The sequence below is a fragment of the Stomoxys calcitrans genome, chromosome 5 (genome assembly GCF_963082655.1).
Source record: "Stomoxys calcitrans chromosome 5, idStoCalc2.1, whole genome shotgun sequence".
In the NCBI taxonomy this organism is placed as follows: domain Eukaryota; kingdom Metazoa; phylum Arthropoda; class Insecta; order Diptera; family Muscidae; genus Stomoxys; species Stomoxys calcitrans.
In genome coordinates, this window is record NC_081556.1 from 129980796 (window position 1) to 130001129 (window position 20334).

General features: G+C 39.6%; 2 protein-coding genes across 2 annotated transcripts in view; one reads left to right on the forward strand and one right to left on the reverse strand.

The window, feature by feature from the left end:
- The window catches only part of LOC106089117 (protein artichoke), a 29664-nt gene that overhangs the window by 7200 nt on the left and 2130 nt on the right, over positions 1 to 20334 (forward strand). The window contains exons 6-11 of the mRNA XM_059370162.1: positions 4054 to 4198; positions 4262 to 4516; positions 5005 to 5616; positions 5681 to 5775; positions 15600 to 15789; positions 15853 to 16553. Of these exons, the coding sequence (XP_059226145.1) occupies positions 4054 to 4198; positions 4262 to 4516; positions 5005 to 5616; positions 5681 to 5775; positions 15600 to 15789; positions 15853 to 16553 (1998 nt within the window). The remainder of the gene's footprint in view (positions 1 to 4053; positions 4199 to 4261; positions 4517 to 5004; positions 5617 to 5680; positions 5776 to 15599; positions 15790 to 15852; positions 16554 to 20334) is intronic.
- LOC106089119 (uncharacterized) lies at positions 10876 to 12214 on the reverse strand. The gene is made up of 2 exons (XM_013254894.2): positions 11822 to 12214; positions 10876 to 11761 (listed from the first exon to the last, which is right to left on the reverse strand). The coding sequence occupies exons 1-2, from the start codon at positions 12113 to 12115 to the stop codon at positions 11018 to 11020; spliced, it is 1038 nt and encodes a 345-aa protein (XP_013110348.2). The 5' UTR covers positions 12116 to 12214; the 3' UTR covers positions 10876 to 11017.

The following is a 20334-nucleotide window of genomic DNA, read 5'->3' on the forward strand; positions in this document are numbered from 1 at the left end:
GGGATAGGTTAGTTTTAGTACCGTTATGCAGAGATACGTCTAGTTTTAGTACCATTATGGAAAGGTAAGGGTAGTTTTAGTACCATTATGGAAAGGTAAGGGTAGTTCTGGAATCATAATCGAAAGTTAAGGGTAGAACCACTATCCAAATAAGGCTAGTTTTAGTACCATTATCCAAAGGTGAGGGTATTTTTAGTACCATTATCCAAAGGTGAGGGTAGTTTTAGTACCATTATCCACAGGTAAGGGTAGTTTTAGTATCATTATCGAAAGGTAACGTTAGTTTTAGTTCCCCTATCAAAAGGTAAGGATAGTTTTAGTACCATTATCAAAGATATGGACAGTTGTAGTACCATTATCTCAAGGTAAGGTTAGTTTTAGTACCATTATCCAAAGGTAAGGTTAGTTTTAGTACTCATATCCAGAAGTAAGGGTAGTTTTAGTACCATTATCGAAAGATAAGGGTAGTTTTAGTACCCTTATCGAAAGGTAAGGTAGTTTTAGTACCATTATCCAAAGGTAAGGGTAGTTTTAGTATCATACAAAGATAGGTAAAGTTTAAGTTCCATTATCCAAAGGTATGGGTAGTTTTAGTACGATTAACCAAAGATAAGGATGGTTTTAGTACCATTATCCAAAGGTAAGGTCAGTTTTAGTGCCATTATCCAAAGGTAAGGGCAGTGCTAGTACCATTATCCAGAGGTTAGGGAAGTTTTAGTGCCATTATCCAAAGGTAAGGGTAGCTCTAGTACCATGATCCCAAGGTAAGGACAGTTGTAGTACCATTATCCAAAGGTAAGGTTAGTTTTAGTACCAATATCCAGAGGTTAGGACAGTTTTAGTACCGATATCTAGAGGTAAGGATATTTTTAGTACTACAATATTATCGAAAGGTAAGGTTAGTTTTAGTTCCCCTATCCAAAGGGAAGTATAGTTTTGGTACCATTATCCAAAGGTAAAATTAGTTTTAGTATTAATATCCAGAGGTAAGGGTAGTTTTAGTACCAATATCCAGAGGTAAGGGTAGTTTTAGTACTATTATCCAAACGTAAGGACAGTTGTAGTACCATTATCCAAAGGTAAGGTTAGTTTTGGTACACATATCCAGAGGTAAGGGTAGTTTTAGTACCATTATCGAAAGATAAGGGTAGTTTTAGTACCTTTATCGAAAGATAAGAGTAGTTTTAGTAACATTATCGAAAGGCAAGGTAGTTTTAGTACCATTATCCAAAGGTAAGGGTAGTTTTAGTATTATTATCCAAAGGTAAGGTTAGTTTTTGTACCGTTATCCAAAGGTAAGGATAGTTTTAGTACCATTAGCAAAGGCATGGACAGTTTTAGTACCATTATCCAAAGGTAAGGTTAGTTTTAGTATCATTATCGAAAGGAAAGGTTAGTTTTAGTACCCTTATCCAAAGGTAAGGATAGTTTTAGTACCATTATCGAAAGGTAAGGGTAGTTTTAGTACCATTATCGAAAGGAAAGGTTAGTTTTAGTACCAATATCCGGAGACAAGGGTAGTTTTAGTACCAATATTCAGAGGTAAGGGTAGTTTAAAAACCACTATCCAAAGGTAAGGATAGTTTTAGTTCCATTATCCAAAGGTGAGGGTAGTTTGAGCACAGTGATCCAAAGATTAAGACAGCGAAAGTACCATTATCCAAAGATAAGGGTAGTTTTAGTACCATTGTCCTAAGATAAGTTGTTTTAGTACGATAATCCAAAGATAAAAGTTGTTTTAGTGCCATAATCCAAAGATAAGAGTAGTTTTAGTAGTAGTAGATAGCGATCCGGGACACGACGAGGAAAACAGAGAAGTATGCACCGGCAGCGCAATCGGGCCAAGGTGCAGAATGCTGGAAGGGATAGAACTGACATTCCAAGCACTTCTTCGGAAGCTGGAAGAAGAATCACATCTCCCGAAGAGCATAACACTGCTTAAATGCTGAAAAAGAAAAAGAGCTCCTCGCTTTCGAATACTCTGGAAAACCCCGCAATTGAGACCCTACATTGTGTCCTGCGGGGGTAGACAAGGTCGGAACAGGAACAAAGGAAGCGCGCACGGCCCCAGAGTCTTTATGGAGGTCTGTGACTTCCAAAAGGAGGCCACAGCCATCAAGGAAGGGGAAAATGGTCGCTGAGAATGGTATGGAGCTACCTTCTTACGCCAGAGTGCCAAGGAAGCACAACAGAGATGAGCTGACTTATGCAGTCATCAATATAGGCAGTGCATCCGGTAGGATTCCACCAGATCATTGGTCCCAAGAGGAGGATCTGGTTAACGATCGGATTTTCGAACATGTGTGGAACTCTGTAGAGAGTCCACCCATACAAATGATGAGCGGCGAGTATAGAGGAGACGTCTTTAGGTTGCGTTTTGCGTCAACGGAATGTATTGATACCGTCAGACAGCTCATCAGAGGTATCCAGAGGCAAAGCTCGTCCTGTTGAGAAAGATGGACATCCCCCAGCTCACAAAACTTAGAATGAATTTCAATCAAATATACTTTTTATACCCACCACCGAAGGATGGGGGTATATTCATTTTGTCATTCCGTTTGCAACACATCGAAATATCCATTTCCGACCCTATAAAGTATATATATTCTTGATCAGCGTAAAAATCTAAGACGATCTAGACATGTCCGTCCGTCTGTCCGTCCGTCTGTCTGTTGAAATCACGCTACAGTCTTCAAAAATAGAGATATTGAGCTGAAACTTTGCACAGATTCTTTTTTTGTCTATAAACAGGTTAAGTTCGAAGATGGGCTATATCGGACTATATCTTGATATAGCCCCCATATAGACCGATCCGCCGATTTAGGGTCTTAGGCCCATAAAAGCCACATTTATTATCCGATTTTGCTGAAATTTGGGACAGTGAGTTGCGTTGGGCCCTTCGACATCCTTAGTTAATTTGGCTCAGATAGGTCCAAATTTGGATATAGGTGCCATATAAACCGATCCTCAGATTTAGGGTCTTAGGCCCTTAAAAGCCACATTTTATATCCGATTTGGATGAAATTTGGCACAGTGAGTTGTGTTTGACCCTTTAAGATTCTTCGTCAATTTGGCCTAGATCGGTCCAGATTTGGATATAGCTGCCATATAGACCGATTCTCCGATTTATGGTCTTAGGCCCATAAAAGCCACATTTATTATCCGATTTTGCTGAAATTTGGGACAGTGTCAATTTGGCCCAGATCGGTCCAAATTTGGATATAGCTGCCATATAGACCGATCCTCCGATTTATGGTCTTAGGCCCATAAAAGCCACATTTATTATCCGATTTTGCTGAAATTTGGGACAGTGATTTGCCTTAGGACCTTCGACATCTTTCTTCTATTTGGCCCTGATCGGTTCAGATTTGGATATAGCTGCCATATAGACAGATCTCTCGATTTAAGGTTTTGGGCCCATAAAAAGCGCATTTACTGTCCGATGTCGCCGAAATTTGGGACAATGACTTGTGTTGGGCCCTTAGATATTTGTCTTCAATTTGGCTCAGATCGGTCCAGATTTGGATATAGCTGCCATATAGACCGATCTCTCGGTTGAACAATAACTTGTACTTATAAGCATTTGGTCAAAATCGGATGATATCTATAGAGCTGCTATGGGGCATAAGGTATGCATTTTTCACTGGATTTTGACGAAATGTGGTTCACATATATACTCGAGGTGGTGGGTATCCAAAGTTCGGCCCGGCCGAACTTAACGCCTTCTTACTTGTTTTACACTTTTTTTCTAAAGCAAGCTAAAAGTAACAGCTGATAACTGACAGAAGAAAGAATGCAATTACAGAGTCACCAGCGGTGAAAAAATTTGTCAACGCCGACTATATGAAAAATCCGCAATTACTTTTTGGGCAACTCAATGTATAGGCTTTGTTGAGCAACCACTTTTTCTATTTCTCTCGTTGGCAATAAGTTGAACGATATATCGTTTATATTTAAATAACCAATTTTGTTTATGAACTTTATGACTATATGAAAAATCCGCAATTACTTTTTGGGCAACCCAATAATTTTTTTTTTCTTAATATTTTGCAGACGTCTCTATTTGAATGACAATCGCATATCGGATGTGGGAAGGGGTACTTTTGGTGCCGTGGCTCGTATTGGTACCATCGATTTGGCTCGCAATGCTTTAAAGAAAGTGGAATATCAAATGTTTACCCAACTCAATTACATAGAGGTTAGTTTGCTTATGGTATAGATCATATAAAAAACAAATTTTATTAATGGGTCTCTTTTGCAGATTCTAAATTTGGCTGAAAACAATATAACCCTTATAGAAAAGAATTCCTTTAAGGATATCTATCAATCTGTGATAAACATCTCGCATAATGCTTTGGAAAGCATACAGCCGAAATCCTTTGAGAATTGTGTTAATATCACCGTATTGGATTTGAGTTTTAATAAATTGAAGAATTTTTCCAAGGGCGCATTTGATGAGAACACTTTTGCCACGGAATTTCAATTGAGCCATAATTTCTTGATAAATTTGGCTGATGTAAGTTAATGAATAATTTTTTTCTAAGAATGTTAAAATTTTATGAATCCTTAAAATAGGATTATTTGACATTTCTGTAAAGGAAATCTGTCAAATGAAGCTATTCGATATCTACATTACGTTTTGTATTGGGTTGCACGTGTTAATGTACTGGGTTGCCCAAAAAGTAATTGCGGATTTTTTAAAAGAAAGTAAATGCATTTTTAATAAAACTTAGAATGAACTTTAATCAAATATACTTTTTTACACTTTTTTTCTAAAGCAAGCTAAAAGTAACAGCTGATAACTGACAGAAGAAAGAATACAATTACAGAGTCACAAGCTGTGAAAAAATTTGTCAACGCCGACTATATGAAAAATCCGCAATTACTTTTTGGGCAACCCGATATATAGGCTTTGTTGAGAAACTATTCTATTCCTCTTATTACCAATAAGTTGAACGACATATCGTTTATATATCAACAAAAAAATTTCTTTATCTCCTTTAGGTGCCTCTCCAAAACATGTCGGCCCTAAAAATTCTTAATGTTTCCCACAACAACATCAGCATAGTACCGAAAAATACCTTCCCCAAACTCTATGAATTACACACCATCGACGTATCACACAATAACATATCCACCATCTTCAATGGTGTCTTCCAAACTCTATTCTCTTTGCGTTTTGTTGACTTATCCTACAATAGTTTGAACGAAATAAAATCTTCTATGTTTGGCACTCTACCAACAATGCTGGAATTAAATCTAAGCCACAATCTTCTGGTCAACATAGTTCGGGGTTCCATGGCCAAATTATCGAGTTTGAGATTTTTAAATTTATCCCATAATCGTCTGGAGAAGTTATTCCAAATACCCATATCACTGAATGAATTGTATTTGAACGATAATAATTTGAGTTCCATACCGCCTGGTACTTGGCCCGTCATGAATTCTTTGTTGTACTTGGATTTGAGTCGAAATCAACTTGGTGACTCCTTGGAGGAAAGCAGTTTTAAGGGATTGTTGGTATTGCAGAAGTTGAAGTTGATTGGGAATGGTATAACTCGACCACCGGCAGAATGTCTAGCTGGTATGTCTACTCTACAGTATTTGTACTTGCAGGTGAGTACAGGAGGGTATCAGAGGAGGAGTCTTTCTTTAATTTGATCAAATTTCTTTTATTTAGGACAATAATATCACAGTATTGGATAAAAGTGCTTTTGGAAAATTGCCTGTGCTCTTTGAATTGAATTTACATGGAAATGGTTTAACAGAGTTGACGTAAGTTTGAATTTTATTTTCGAGTAAAAATGTATGAAAAAAATATTTGAAAAATTGTGGCACTTTATCAGAAAAGGAGGCTAGGTATAGCCTAGGCTGCCGTGAACATCAACAAAATTTTCAGCGGTGGTTATCCCATTACTAATGCTGGCTACATTTGTAAGGTATCCTGCCATGTTAAAACTTCTCTACCAAGTGGTGTCGCGGCACGCCGTTCGGACTCGGCATTAATAAGGAGGCCCCTTATCATTGCTCTTAAACTTTATTCGGACTGCACTCATGGATATGAGAGAAGTATCCCTTGTTCATTAATGGAATGTTCATGAGGAGCCGCCCCAGCCCCATAGCCCCTTAAAATAGCTTTATTTGACGATCATGACAATATGGGACTCAAATGAAAGGTATTCGGGATAGATTACGAATATGGTCAGGAAGTAGGAATAGGCTTTATAATTTATTAATAAAGGAAGGGGGCGGACCCTCTACCGATACCCCAAAAAATGCCACCCAAAATCAAAAGTGGACCGATAAGGACAATATGGGTATCAAATGAAAAGTATGCGGGAGTAGATAATGAATCTGGTATACAAATTCATGTCGAAGTAAAGGGAGTCACCCCACACCCACAAAAACGCCCGAAATGGGCACATTAGCCAATCGTTGGTGTGGAAAGAAACCTGACCCTAATGCCAAAAACACAACCCAAAATCAAAAGTGGACCGATCGGGACAAGATAGGTATCAAATGAAAGATATTAGAGAGTAGAATACGGATATGGTGTTAAAATTTGAGTTTAAGTACCCATCGGGCCTCCCAAAACTCCCCCATATTGGACGTTCGTTTCAATATGGGGCTCAAATTAAAGATATTCGGGAGTATATAACCTTAAGTAGTAGATAAAAAATCAGATGGAAGTAAAGGGGATCACGCCACCCCTCAAAAACGCCAATAGACCCATTATGACTATATGATACTTGGCTGAACCGATTTTCTTAAAATATTCATAGATTGTGTACGTTTGTCTGGAAGAAAACATATGCTATATAATTTTAGATATCGGGTGGAGGCGGACCCTTCCCCTTACCCCGAAAACGCCACCCATATCGGAAAGTGGTCCGATGGGCACAACAAGGGTATGAAATGAAAGGTACTGGAGACAGGAAAACGAATATGGTATTAAAATTTGGGTCCAAGTACCCAGCGGGCCCCCAACCCCAAAACTTCACTAAACAGATATATTCGAAGTTCATGTCAATATGAGACTCAAATGAAAGGTAATAGCCAGTAGATTACAAATATGGCATAAAACATTAGGTGCAAGTAATGGGAGATCGCGACACCTCTTTGGGGAAAATTTTTGAAGTGACCTTGCATGACATTGTATCTCGCGATATGACTAGTTCTAGATTTTCAGAGTATACCCCAAAAGCCACCTGGTCATCTAGTTTGTAACTTCTATTACCAAGGATACAGTCGGTTCTGTCAGGAACAGTGGTACAGGAACAAAAAGCGGCTCAGGTAGAGTGTAATCCACTCTGTCTGGAACATCGGACATTGTATCAAGGATAACACAGTGTCCGTAGCCGCCACATGATCAAAGAGAAAGCACTCTTAGCCTCAAGGCATTGGTGGCAGGAATTTGTCTAACCACAATGTCCAGAGGCATTAGATGTAGAATTAAATTGAGTGCATCTGATGGTGTTGTCCTCAGTGCGTCTTTTATGCACAAACAAGCCATCCTTTGGATTCGGTTGAGTATTGAACAGTGGGTTGAAGCGCCGTCCACCACATCACAACACCATATAGCATTATATCTTAATCCCCAACTTTTGCCAATGGCTCTCTTGCAGGTGTATAGGGCAAGAGTTGCCTTTCTCGCCATTTCCAAAATGTTGGGCTTGAAGTTCAATTTCCAGTCTAGCAAAACACGTTTTCTGTAAATGGAATTTTCTCCTCCCAAGGTGGCACACGAATGTCATGTTTAACGCAGATGCCTGCCATTACGGCCCGAACCTGCGAGGACCCAGACCCAAGGGTAAATACAATGCGTCTACCAACGCCTCCCCATGTGGTAACCCACACATGAGTATCAATTTGATCCCACATATTTGGACGTGTTCACCTACTTGGTTAGGAGCGGAGCACTACCTAAAACTCCTTCCGATTTAAGGGTCACGGCTCCCGGTTGAAAACGCAACTCCACGCCGAGCTTATGCTCTACCCGCGATTTGGGTACAAACCACAGCAACGTGGCTCCCCACTGGGGACTCATCATTGCCAAGCTGGAACCGAAGTTCCAGGGGCTCCTGACACCCGTGTTATCAGATTAAAGTCTCCCCTCAGACTTCGTAGCCTTAAAAGAACTACTACCAGTTGAACCCCAAATAGTTTCGGACTGGTCACCTGGAAGAAAGGAATCGCTCTAAGCCGACCTAAAGCCAGCATACGAAAGTATGCACCAAAATAATATACATCAGGACGATATACACAAACACAAATAGGACACGGCAGCCCTCACGGGCTACGCCACACACATAGCCGCTCCAACATGGGACTCACAATCAACCTTTTTTATAGCCGAGTCCGAACGGCGTGCTGCAGTGCGACACCTCTTTGAGGAGAATTTTTTACATGACCATGCATGGCATGGGGGGACAACCATAGCTTTAATTTTTTCCGATGTTCTCGCCAGGATACGAACGCGGGCGTTCAGCGTCATAGGCGGACAATGGTTACAGTCATACAAATTTCATATCCACATTCAGGGCGAAGTGCTACATCCTAAATAGATATTGGAGAGTTAAAGAAAAGCGGGCCCGGTTCGGCTAGTGTTCTATTGGGTTGCCCAAAAAGTAATTGTGGATTTTTCATATAGTCGGCGTTGACAAATTTTTTCACAGCTTGTGACTCTGTAATTGCATTTTTTCTTCTGTCAGTTATCAGCTGTTACTTTTAGCTTCCTTTATTAAAAATGCATTTACTTTCTTTTAAAAAATCCGCAATTTCTTTTTGGGCAACCCAATATAATAATCAAGGAAATGTTCGATGAAAATGATTGTTTTTGTTATACCCTCCGCCATAGGATGGAGGTATACCCCTAATTTCGATCATTCTGTTTGTAACACCCCGAAATATGCGTCTGAGACCCCATAAAGTAGTCTTGACCGTCATGTCATTTTAAATAGATCTAGCCCTGTCCGTCCGTCCGCCTTCCCGTCCGTCTGTCTGTGGAAAGCACGCTAACTTTCGAAGGAGTAAAACTAGGCACTTGAAACTTTGCACAAATACTTTTTATTAGTGTAGGTCAGTTGGGATTGTAAGTGGGCCAAGTTGGTTCTTGTTTCGATATAGCTGCCATATAAACCGATCTTGGATCTTTACTTCTTGAGCTTCTAGAGGACGCAATTCTTATCCGATTGGAATAAAATTTTGCACGTGTTGTTTTGGTATCACTTTCAACAACTGCGCTTAGTATGATTTAAATCGGTTCATGTTTTGATATAGATGTCATATAAACCGATCTTGGGTCTTGACTTCTTGAGCTTCTAGAGGGCGCAATTCTAATCCGATTTGATTGAAATTTTGCATGTGGTGTTTTGGTATCACTTCCAACCACTTTGTTCAGTACGATTCAAATCGGTTTATAATCTGGTAAAGCTGTCATATAAACCGATCTTTGGTCTTGACTTCTTGAGCCTCTAGAGGGGGCAATTCTCATCCGATTTGACTGAAATTTTGCACGTGGTGAAACTGCGCTTAGTATGGTTTAAATCGGTCCATGTTTTGATATAGCTGCCATATAAACCGATCTTGGGCCTTGACTTCTTGAGCTTCTAGAGGGCGCAATTGTCATCCGATTTGATTGAAATTTTGCACGTGGTGTTTTGGTATCACTTCCAACAATTGAGCTAGGTATGGTTTAAACCGGTTCATGTTTTGATATAGATGCCATATAAACCGATCTTGGGCCTTGACTTCTTGAGCCTCTAGAGTCTCTAGAAGGCGCAATTCTCATCCGATTTGATTGAAATTTTGCACGTGGTGTTTTATTATCACTTCCAATAACTGTGCTAGGTATGGGGCATAACGGTACGTAACCTGATATAGCAGCCATTTAAACCGATCTGGGATCTTGACTTCTTGAGCCTCTAGAGGGCGCAATTCTCGTCCGATTTGACTGAAATTTTGCACGTGGTGTTTTGGTATCACTTCCAACAATTGAGCTAAGTGTGGTTTAAATAAGTTCATGTTTTGATATGGATGCCATATCAACCGATCTTGGGTCTTGACTTCTTGAGCCTCTAGAGTCTCTAGAGGGCGCAATTCTCATCCGATTTGGCTGAAAGTTTGCAAGTGGTGTTTTTGTATCACATCCAACAACTGCGCTAAGTATGGTTCAAATCGGTCTATGCCTTCATATAGCTGCCATATAAACCGTTCTTGGGTCTTGACTTCTGGAGCCTCTATAGGGCGAAATTCTTGTCCGATTTGACTGAAATTTTTCACGTGGTGTTTTGGTATCACTTCCAACAACTTTGTTCAGTACGATTCAAATCGGTTCATAATCTGGTATAGCCGTCATATAAACCGATCTTGGATCTTGACTTCTTGAGCCAATAGAGCGCGCAATTCTCATCCGATTTGGCTGAAATTTTGCATGAGATGTTTTGTTATAACTTCCAATAACTGTGTTAAGTATGACGCAAATCGGTGCATAACCTGGGATCTTGACTTCTTGAGCCTCTAGAGGGCGCAATTCCCATCCGATTTGGCAGAAATTTTGTACAACGGGTTCTCTCATGACCTTCAACATACGTGTTCAATATGATCTGAATCGACCTATAGCTTGATACGGCTCTCATATAAACCGATCTCCTGATTTTGCTTCTTGAGCTCCTACAAGGCGCTATTCTTATGCGAATGAACTGAAATTTTACACAATGACTTCTACAATGTTGAGCATTCATTTATGATCCGAATCGGATTATAACTTGATATAGCTCCAATAGCATAACAGTTCTTATTCAATATTCTTTGTTTGCCTAAGAAGAGATACCGCGCAAAGAACTCAACAAATGCGATCCATTGATGGAGGGTATATAAGATTCGAACTTTGCACGCTTTTACTTGTTTTAATTAAATTCGTACAAAAAATTTTATTGGCATGCCACTTGCGTACATCAGAATTTACAAAAACTCTACAAAAGGTTAATCTTAAGGAAATTTGAACTAACACATTCATTTAGTTAAGATAGAACATGGATTCGATGGCCACCGAAGTCTTTGACTTATTTGATTCCTCATTTGAATCCACTTTAGAGGAAGCTGGCTCATTTGCTGGGACCTTTTGGTTATTAGTGTCAATATTTCTAGCATCTGGTTGGTTATGTATAGAAGAAGTATCGGCTTCAACATTACGTAGTGGTTCCTCATGGATATTCGAATGAAGTTTGCCACTTGAGATATTTTGAACCTGGGAACACGGGTTTGAACTTTCTGTTGACTTTGAGCATGTAAAAATATTATCCTCCTTTTGGTTATTTGTCACAATATTTGTAACATCTGGTTGGTTATGTATGGAAGAAGTATCGGCTTCAACATTACGTTGCGGTTCCTCTTGGATATTTGAATGAAGTTTCCCACTAGAGGTATTTTGAACTTGGGAACCTGCGATTAAACTTTCTTTTGACTTTGAGCATGTTAAAATTTTCTGCTCATCGTCCGTTTCTTCTTTGTTAGCAGGCAAAATCACATCGATACTAACATTAACTTGATCCGTGACATTGGACTCAACTGGCTCTTTGGTAAAGTGTGTGGTCATGTTCAAATTACCTGCCACTGTAGTTTTAGATTTGACAATATTTTCCTCTAGTTCATTGGATTCAGAAGACAAGGATGCTTTGTTGTTTGTGCGGTTTCTTTTATGAGTTGGATGTAAATCATCCCCTGGCTTGGCATTTGTACTGTAAGTCCTTTTTCGTGATTTCTGGAAAGCAAATACAAATTTTGTGCGAAAATAGAAAATCCAATCAAAATGCATGCTTACCTCCGAATTGGCAGCTCTACTGCTGGGACTTGGCAAAGTAGCTCCATAAGAATGACCAATGGCATAGCGATCTTGACCACAATTCTTGATTACACCCACTGCGCTTAACATATGTAGAGATGTTTTGAGAGCAGCCTCTAAATCTCGAACAGGCATCAAATTACGCATTTGATACTCAACCATTTCCATTATAGTGTAAAATGGTATGATTTTTTCTGTAATGCCATCACTTAGGACACTCAATGCCTTCAAGGCATGACGGTGTATCTTTTTTGGTACATTAATCACGTCCATATTAAAAAAAAAAATATATTTTCTTTATAAATAGATTTTGAGAACAAACTTAAGCGACCAAATAAAATTTCTAGAATGGAAAATTTCTTGCTGAATATGTCGAAGAAAAACGTTGATAGTAAAAACAACGCATAGTTGTAAGAAATTTTTTAAGTTGAACAGTGGAAAAATTTCTATGATATGTTTCTAAACCTAAATATATTGGGTTGCCCAAAAAGTAATTGCGGATTTTTTAAAAGAAAGTAAATGCATTTTTAATAAAACTTAGAATGAACTTTAATCAAATATACCTCTTTTATACTTTTTTTCTAAAGCAAGCTAAAAGTAACAGCTGATAACTGACAGAAGAAAGAAGAAGAAAGAAGAGTCACAAGCTGTGAAAAAATTTGTCAACGCCGACTATATGAAAAATTCGCAATTACTTTTTGGGCCACCCAACACAATAGGTTTGGCTGAAAAGATGGTGCGGATATTAATCTGCCCCATTCCACTACGGACATATACCTAACCCAGGCTTGTTGTGCGCTCTGAATTCTAACCAGTAAAAGCGTGCTAAGTTCGACCGGGCCGAATCTTATATACCCTCCACCATGGATCGCATTTGTCGAACTCTTGCCACGGTATCTCTTTTTAGGCAAACAAAGGATAAAAGAAAAGAATAGCTATGTTATTGGAACAATATCAAGTTATGGTTCATTTCGGACCATAATTGAACTGAAAATTGGAGACCATAGTGGAAGTCATTGTGTAAAATTTCAGCCAAATCTAGTAAGAATAGCGTACTTTAGAGGCTGAAGAAGTAAAATAGGGAGATCGGTTTATAGGGGAGCTGTATAAGGCTATAAACCGATTCAGACCATATTCGACACGTATGTTCAAGGTCATTGTACAAAATTTCAGCCAAATCGGGTAAAATTTGCGCCCTTAAGAGGCTCAAAAAGTCAAGATCTCTTATCGGTTTATATGGCAGCTATATCAGGTTATGGACCGATTTGAACCATTCTTAATACAGTTGTTGAAAGTCATAACAAAACACGTCATACAATATTTCAGCCAAATCGGATAGGAATTGCGACCTCTAGAAGCCCAAGAAGTCAAGACACCTGATCGGTTTATATGGCAGCTATATCAGGTTATGGACCACTTTGAACCATTCTTTATACAGTTGTTGAAAGTCGTAACAAAACACGTCATGCAAAATTTCAGCTTAATCGGATAATAATTGTGCCCTCTAGTGGCTCAAGAAGTCAAGACCCCAGATCGGTTTATATGGCAGCTATATCAGGTTATGGACCAATTTGAACTATTCTTAGCACAGTTGTTGGAAGTCATAACAAAACACCTCATGCAAAATTTCAGCCCAATTGGATAGGAATTGCTCCCTGTAGAGGCTCAAGAAGTCAAGACCCCAGATCGGTTTGTATAGCAGCTATATCATGTTATGGACCGATATGAACTGTTCGAATCCCAAATGCTTTCGCAAATCGCAAAATACGAAGCAGATATCGGTCAAAATTGCACAAAAAAAAATTAGTCGAATATCTCTGAAACCAGTGGAGATATTTAACAATCAAGCGGTCTTTTTTGTAGAGATTTTCGAGCATCCAGTATTTTTTTTTAAATCAGACCGTAAATGAAAATTTGGCAGTCCGAAAAATTTTTCGAAATACTGAGGTGACCAACTTTAGGGGCCTGCCAGGAGGCGCCCGGTCAACCTAGGGCATTGAAATTTTGCACACGATCTCGTTAACACCAGCTCTAACCATTTAAAATTACAAAGAGATATCTCTACCCGTTCTCACACGACATATTTTTCATTCGTTTTTTTCGATTTTCTCCCACTGCGCTTCGGTTTATATGGCAGCTGTATCAGGTTTCAAACCGATTTGAACCATTCTTGGCACAGTTATTATAAGTCAGAACGGAACACTTCACACCAAATCGGAAAAGAATTGCGTCTTCTAGAGGCACAAAAAGTCAAACCGGGAGATCGGCCTATATGACAGCTATATCAAAACATAGAATTTGGCCCATTTACAATTCCAACCGACCTACACTAATAAGAAGTATTTGGGCAAAATTTCAAGCGCTTAGCTTTATTCCCTCGAAAGTTAGCGTGTTTCGACTGACAAACGGACACACAGTGGGATAAAACAGAAAAAACTAGTAAAAAATAATGTCCGATTAAAGTTTTATCTTAATGTTAAGGGGCCTCTTTTTTACAGCCGAGTCCGAACGGCGTGCCGAAGTGCGACACCTCTTTGGGGAGAAGATTTTATATCGCAAAGTACCTCATAAATGTGGCCAGCATAAGGGGGGGATAACCATAGCTGAAAATTTTTTTCTGATGTTCACGACAGGATTCGAACCAAGCTCTTTCCTCTCCACATTTCAAAAAATATGCCGTTCTCTCCGGAGGCCACCGTAGCGCAGAGGTAAGCATTTCCGCCTATGATGGCGCTCAGCATCATAGGCGGAAATGCATGAAATGTGGAGAGGAAAGAGCTGAGGTGCAAGCAAGATCGTGCGCAAAATGTCAAGGACCTAGGTTGTTTGGTCGCCTTTTGGCAGGCCCGTAAATTTGGTCACCTCAGTATTTCGAAAATTTGTTGGGGCTGCTAAATCTTCGTTTGTTGTCCAATTTCCAATTTTTGTCCGATTTGGCGCAAATTTTGCACATTGTGTTCTGTTATGACTTCTAATAACTTTGCATAGTATGGTCGAAATCGGTCTATAACCTAATATATAGCTCCCATATAAACTTATCTCCCGATTTGACTTCTTGAGCCCTTACAAGCCTCAATTTTTGTGCGATTTGGCTGAACTTTGGCAAGTCGTGTTCTATTATGACTTTCAATAATTGTCTTTTGTATGGTCCAAATCCGTCTATAACCCGGCATAGTTCCGATATAAACAGCTATATTAGGTTATTGACCGATTTGAACCTTACTTGGCACAGATTTTGGATATCATAATAAAACACGTCGTGTAAAATTTCATTCCAATCGTATAAGAATTGCGCACTCTAGAGGCTCAAAAAGTCAAGACCCAAGATCGGTTTATATGGCAGCTATATCAAAACATGGACCGATATGGCCCATTTACAAGACCAACCGACCTACACTAATAAAAAGTATTTGTTCAAAATTTCAAGCGGCTAGCTTTACTCCTTCGGAAGTTAGCGTGCTTTCGACAGACAGACGGATGTACGGACGTGGCTAGATCGACATAAAATGTCGCGACGATCAAGAATATATATAATTTATGGGGTCTCAGACGAATATTTCGAGTAGTTACAATCAGAATGACGAAATTAGTATACCCCCCATCTTATGATGGAGGGTATAAAAATCGCCACTCTATCTAAAAAGGCAATAGACCGATTTTGGCCTACAGATTTGAAATTTAAAATGTTTCCATATATGATCTAAAATTTAAATACTTGTTTTACTAATTATTATAAATAATTTTTTTCCTCCTTTAGCAAACGTTCTTTTGATGGTCTGCTGCAATTGTTAAACCTAAACTTGTCCTCGAATGCTTTGAAAACCATACCCAATGAGGTATTTTTTGGATTGCCATCACTGCGTAAATTGGATTTATCTCACAACAAGATAAGCAAATTAGATAATAAAACACATGGTGTTTTAGACGATCTGCTCAGTTTGGAGGAGGTAAATAAAAATTACATACATAACTAATTTTTTACAAAATAATTTTTTTTTTTTACTTTCCAGCTCAACTTGAGTCACAACAAAATAAGTTTTGTCACCAAAAAAACTTTCCCCGAAAATCCCTATATACCCTACAATCTCAAATATTTGGATTTATCGTACAATCAAATGCCGGTCCTCACCTATGACATTACTTTCGGCACCAAGAAACTCTTGAAGCTGAATTTGTCCCACAACAGCATTAATGAATTGCGTCGCGGTGTTTTGGGCAACTTTACCCGCCTACAATATTTGGATTTATCCAACAATGAGCTAAGCAATCTTCAATCGGAAGCCCATCTTTTTGATTTACCTCAAAATTTGACTCAAATCTATCTGCAGAATAATCAAATTTACAAACTGAACTTCACCAAGTTTCTGAAAGAGGACAAATTCCTCAATATCGATTTAAGCAATAATAGTCTGACGGAGTTTCCCCTGTCTTTGGTGTGGAATATACGCAATGGCACTGATGTCCGTTTACGGGACAATCCTTTGCATTGTAATTGTGCAGCAAGACCTTTGAAACATTACACCCTACAATTGACCAAGTTGACGGAGGATTTGAAAAATGTCATGTGTGAGACTCCGAGTTTGAATAAAAACAAATATCTTTACCAGGTGGAGGATGAGGCTTTGCAGTGCACTCAGGAGGATGAAGAGGCCATGTACCAGGGTTTGGAGTATCAAAAACTGTCGGATGTTCGTTTTCGTGATATTGTGGTGTAAGTATTAAAGATGCCCGGAAAGTTCGTCTATGCACTCGTCATTATAAGAGTAACGGAATGTACGTGGGCAAATATGTGTATGGTCTGAGATTTGTAACATACAGAATGACAAAGTCGATGAGCCTACTTTTTATACCCTACACCATGGATGTGGAGGTATACTAACTTTGTTATTTCCTTGTAACATATCGAAATGTTGGCTTATATATATTCTTGATAGCCATGTCATGTCTGTCCGTCTGTCTGTCTGTGGAAAGCACGCTAAATTTCGAAGTAGTAAAGCTAGGCGCTTGAAATTATGCACAAATATTTCCTATTAGCTGGCCTGGTTTGCTTCGCTATACCCTTAGGTATTTAAGAACCCGTTGGCATGTTCCAAATTTGAAAATTATTTACATTCGTATTTAAATCTCTTATAACTTTCATCAAAATCCCATGTTGTCCCGTTTAGTATACATGTCCATTTGGGGTATAATTTTGGGGTGGGGCTACTCCCCAGGAAACGATCCAAAGTTTTATATAATTTTCGTATTCTACTCTCAAATACCTTTTGTTTGAGATCCATCTTGTCCCGATCGGAGTACATGTCCACTTGGTGGATAATTTTGGGGTGGGGTGACTCCTCAGGAATCGATCCAAAGTTTTATATAATTTTCGTATTCTACTCTCAAAAACCTTTCGTTTGAGTCCCATCTTGTCCCGTTTGGTATACATGTCCATTTGGGCTATAATTTTGGGGTGGGGCGACTTCCCGAGGATTGACCCAAATTTTTAAAGAATTTTCGTATTATACTCTCAAATACTTTTTGTTTGAGACCCATCTTGTCCCGATCGGAGTACATGTCCATTTGGTGGTTAATTTTGAGGTGGGGCGATCCGCCAGGGAGTAGATCCCAAACTTTTATACAAGTTTCGTATTCTACTCTCAAGTACCTTTCGTTTGAATTCCATATTATGCCGATCGGTCTACAAGTCCGTTGTGGGTAATTTATAGAGTGGTGTGGCCCCCGTGGAGCTTGATCCCAAATTTTTATAAAGTTTTCGTATTCTACTTCCAATTACCTTTCATTTGATACCCATGTTGCCCCAATCGGTAAACATGACATTTTTGGGCGGCTTATGGGGGTGGGGCGGGCCTCCTCTCAGGTGAATTAGAATTTTTATATCAAGTTCGCACTCTACTCTTAAATACCTTTCATTTGATACCCATATTGTCCCAATCGGTAAACATGTCCGTTTGAGTGGGTTTTGCGGTAGGGCGTCCCCCATGGTTGTTTAACCAAAAAGTTAAAAATTTTGTGTTTTTGGATTTCCATTAGGTGGCATACAAAATTTCACTTAAATCTTCAACGTAAAAAGTTTCGTATTCTAATCCAAAGTACCTTTCGTTTGAATTCCATATTATGCCGATCGGTCTACAAGTCCGTTTGGGGGTAATTTATGGGGTGGGGTGGCCCCCGTGGGAATTGATCCCAAATTTTAAATTCCAAACTAAACTCTACCATCTGTGAAAATTTCATGTAAATCGGTTCAGCTGTTTTTGAGTCTATTCGGACCAAACAAACTAAGCGCAACACTTTCATTTTTATACCCACCACCGAAGGATGGTCCGTTTGCAACGCATCGAAATATCCATTTCTGTCCCCATATAATTTATATATTCTTGATCGTCTTAAAAATCTAAGACGATCGGTCCGTCCGTCCGTCTATCTGTTCAAATCACGCTATAGACTTTTAAAATAGAAATATTGAGCTGAAACTTTGTCCATAGGCAGGTTAAGTTCGAAAATGGGCTACATCGGACTATATCTTGATATAGGCCCCATATAGACCGATCTGCCGGTTTAAGGTGGTAGGCCCATTAAAGCTGCATTTATTATCCGATTTCGCTGAAATTTGGGACAGTGAGTTGTGTTAGGCCTCTTAACATCCTTGTTCAATACGGCACAGATGGGTTCAGATTTAGATATAGCTGCCATATAGACCGATCTCTCGATTAAGGGCCTTGGGACCACAAAGGGCGCATTTGTTGTCTGATTTCGCTGACATTTGAGACAGTCAGTTTTGTTAGGCCTCTCGACATCCTTGTTTTATTTTGCCCAGATCGGTCCAGATTTGGATACAGCAGTCATATAGACCGATCTCTCCATTCAAGGTCATGGGCCCATAATAGGTGCATTTATTGTCCGATTTTGCAGAAATTTGATACAGAAAGTTGTGTTAGGCTCCTCGACATCTCTGTTCAATGAGGTCCACATCGGTCCAGATTTGGATATAACTGCGATATATACCGATCTCGCGATTTAAGGTGAATTTATTAACTGATTTTGCTGAAATAAGGCACAATGAGTTGCGTAAGACCCCGCGACATTCGTACCGAGTATGGTTAAGATCGGTCTTTATTTGAACATAACTGCCATATGGATCCATCTCACAATTTAAAGTCTTGGGCCCATAACAGCCGTATTTACTTTCCAATTTTGCTGAAATTTGGTATACCGAGTTGTGTAAGGCTCCTCGGCATCCCTATTCAGATCGGCCCAGATCGGTTCAGATTTGAATATAGCCGCCATATATATCGGTCTCCCGTTTTAAGGTTTTCGACCCATAAAGGGTAAATATATTAACCATTTTGCTGAAATTAGGCACAATGAGTTGCCTTAGACACGTCGACAGTATGGTCAAGAGCGGGCTATATTTGCATATAGCTGATATATGACCGATCTTCCGATTTATGTTATTGGGACAATACAGGCTTATTTATTGCTCGATTTCGTTGAAATTTGACACAGGGGGCTGTGTTAAGCTCCTTGCTATTCGTCTTTTATATGGTTCAGAACGGTCTACGAGTATATTCGGATATGGCTTCCATATACATATACCGATCTCCTGATTTAAGTTTTTAGGCCTATAAAAGGTGCATTAACTGATGACCCAACCTATTACGGATGCTGACTGAGGAGGGATTTGAACTCGTTTGCTGCGCAGACGATGTTATATAACTTCTAAGGGGTAAGGATCCAAAACAGCTATGCGGAAGGGTCGAAAAGGTCCTGCAGATGGCATACCACTGGGCTAGACCTAGGGGTCTCAATGTTAACCCAGAAAAGACCGAAATCTGCATGTTCACGAGGAAGACAAAGGTGAATCAATTTGGTGGATCGATTTCGATATCTGACAAGGTCACATACTTAGGAGTGATCTAGGACAGGAAATTGAACTGGAAGTGTCATATTCAGGAGCGTACCGAGAAAGCTCACAGATTTTGGGTACTATGTAGTCGAGCCGAGTCGAGGCTTAAAATTGGGCCTGAATCTGAGGAATGTCTTCTGGCTCTACAGGAGCGTGATTAGACAATACTTAGTTACCCCACAGTAGTTTTGTGGACTGCGGTGAAGAAAAGCTGCAACGTAAGGATAATACAACAGGCTATGAGACCTATGGCAATGGGTGAATTGTTAGAGGGTAGGAGCAGGGCATACCATCTCGGTATAATCGAGGTGATGATAGCAAACCTGGAAGGAAGGGAAGAGGAAGAAGGAGCTGAGACGACACTTGAGGTCTTACGCGAGGCACTGCTGACAGCGACACACTCTTGTAGTGACGGAGCCTAGTATTGTCGTCTGGAAGATCATGTTTAACGGATGGATCAAAGCTGGAGAAAGAGTGGGGCTGGGGGTATACATTGAGAAAGCCAGGGACTAAGATATGTTTCAGACCGCCTGATCCTATACGGTCCTGCAGGCGGAGATTTAGACTAATCACGGAATGCGTGAGG

Excerpts from the sequence above, each read along its gene's own strand:
- LOC106089119 (XM_013254894.2), bottom strand. The coding sequence starts at position 12,115 with ATGGACGTGATTAATGTACCAAAAAAGATACACCGTCATGCCTTGAAG. Across the intron at positions 11,762-11,821 it reads GTAGAGCTGCCAATTCGGAG|AAATCACGAAAAAGGACTTA; the intron begins GTAAGCATGCAT and ends TTTGCTTTCCAG.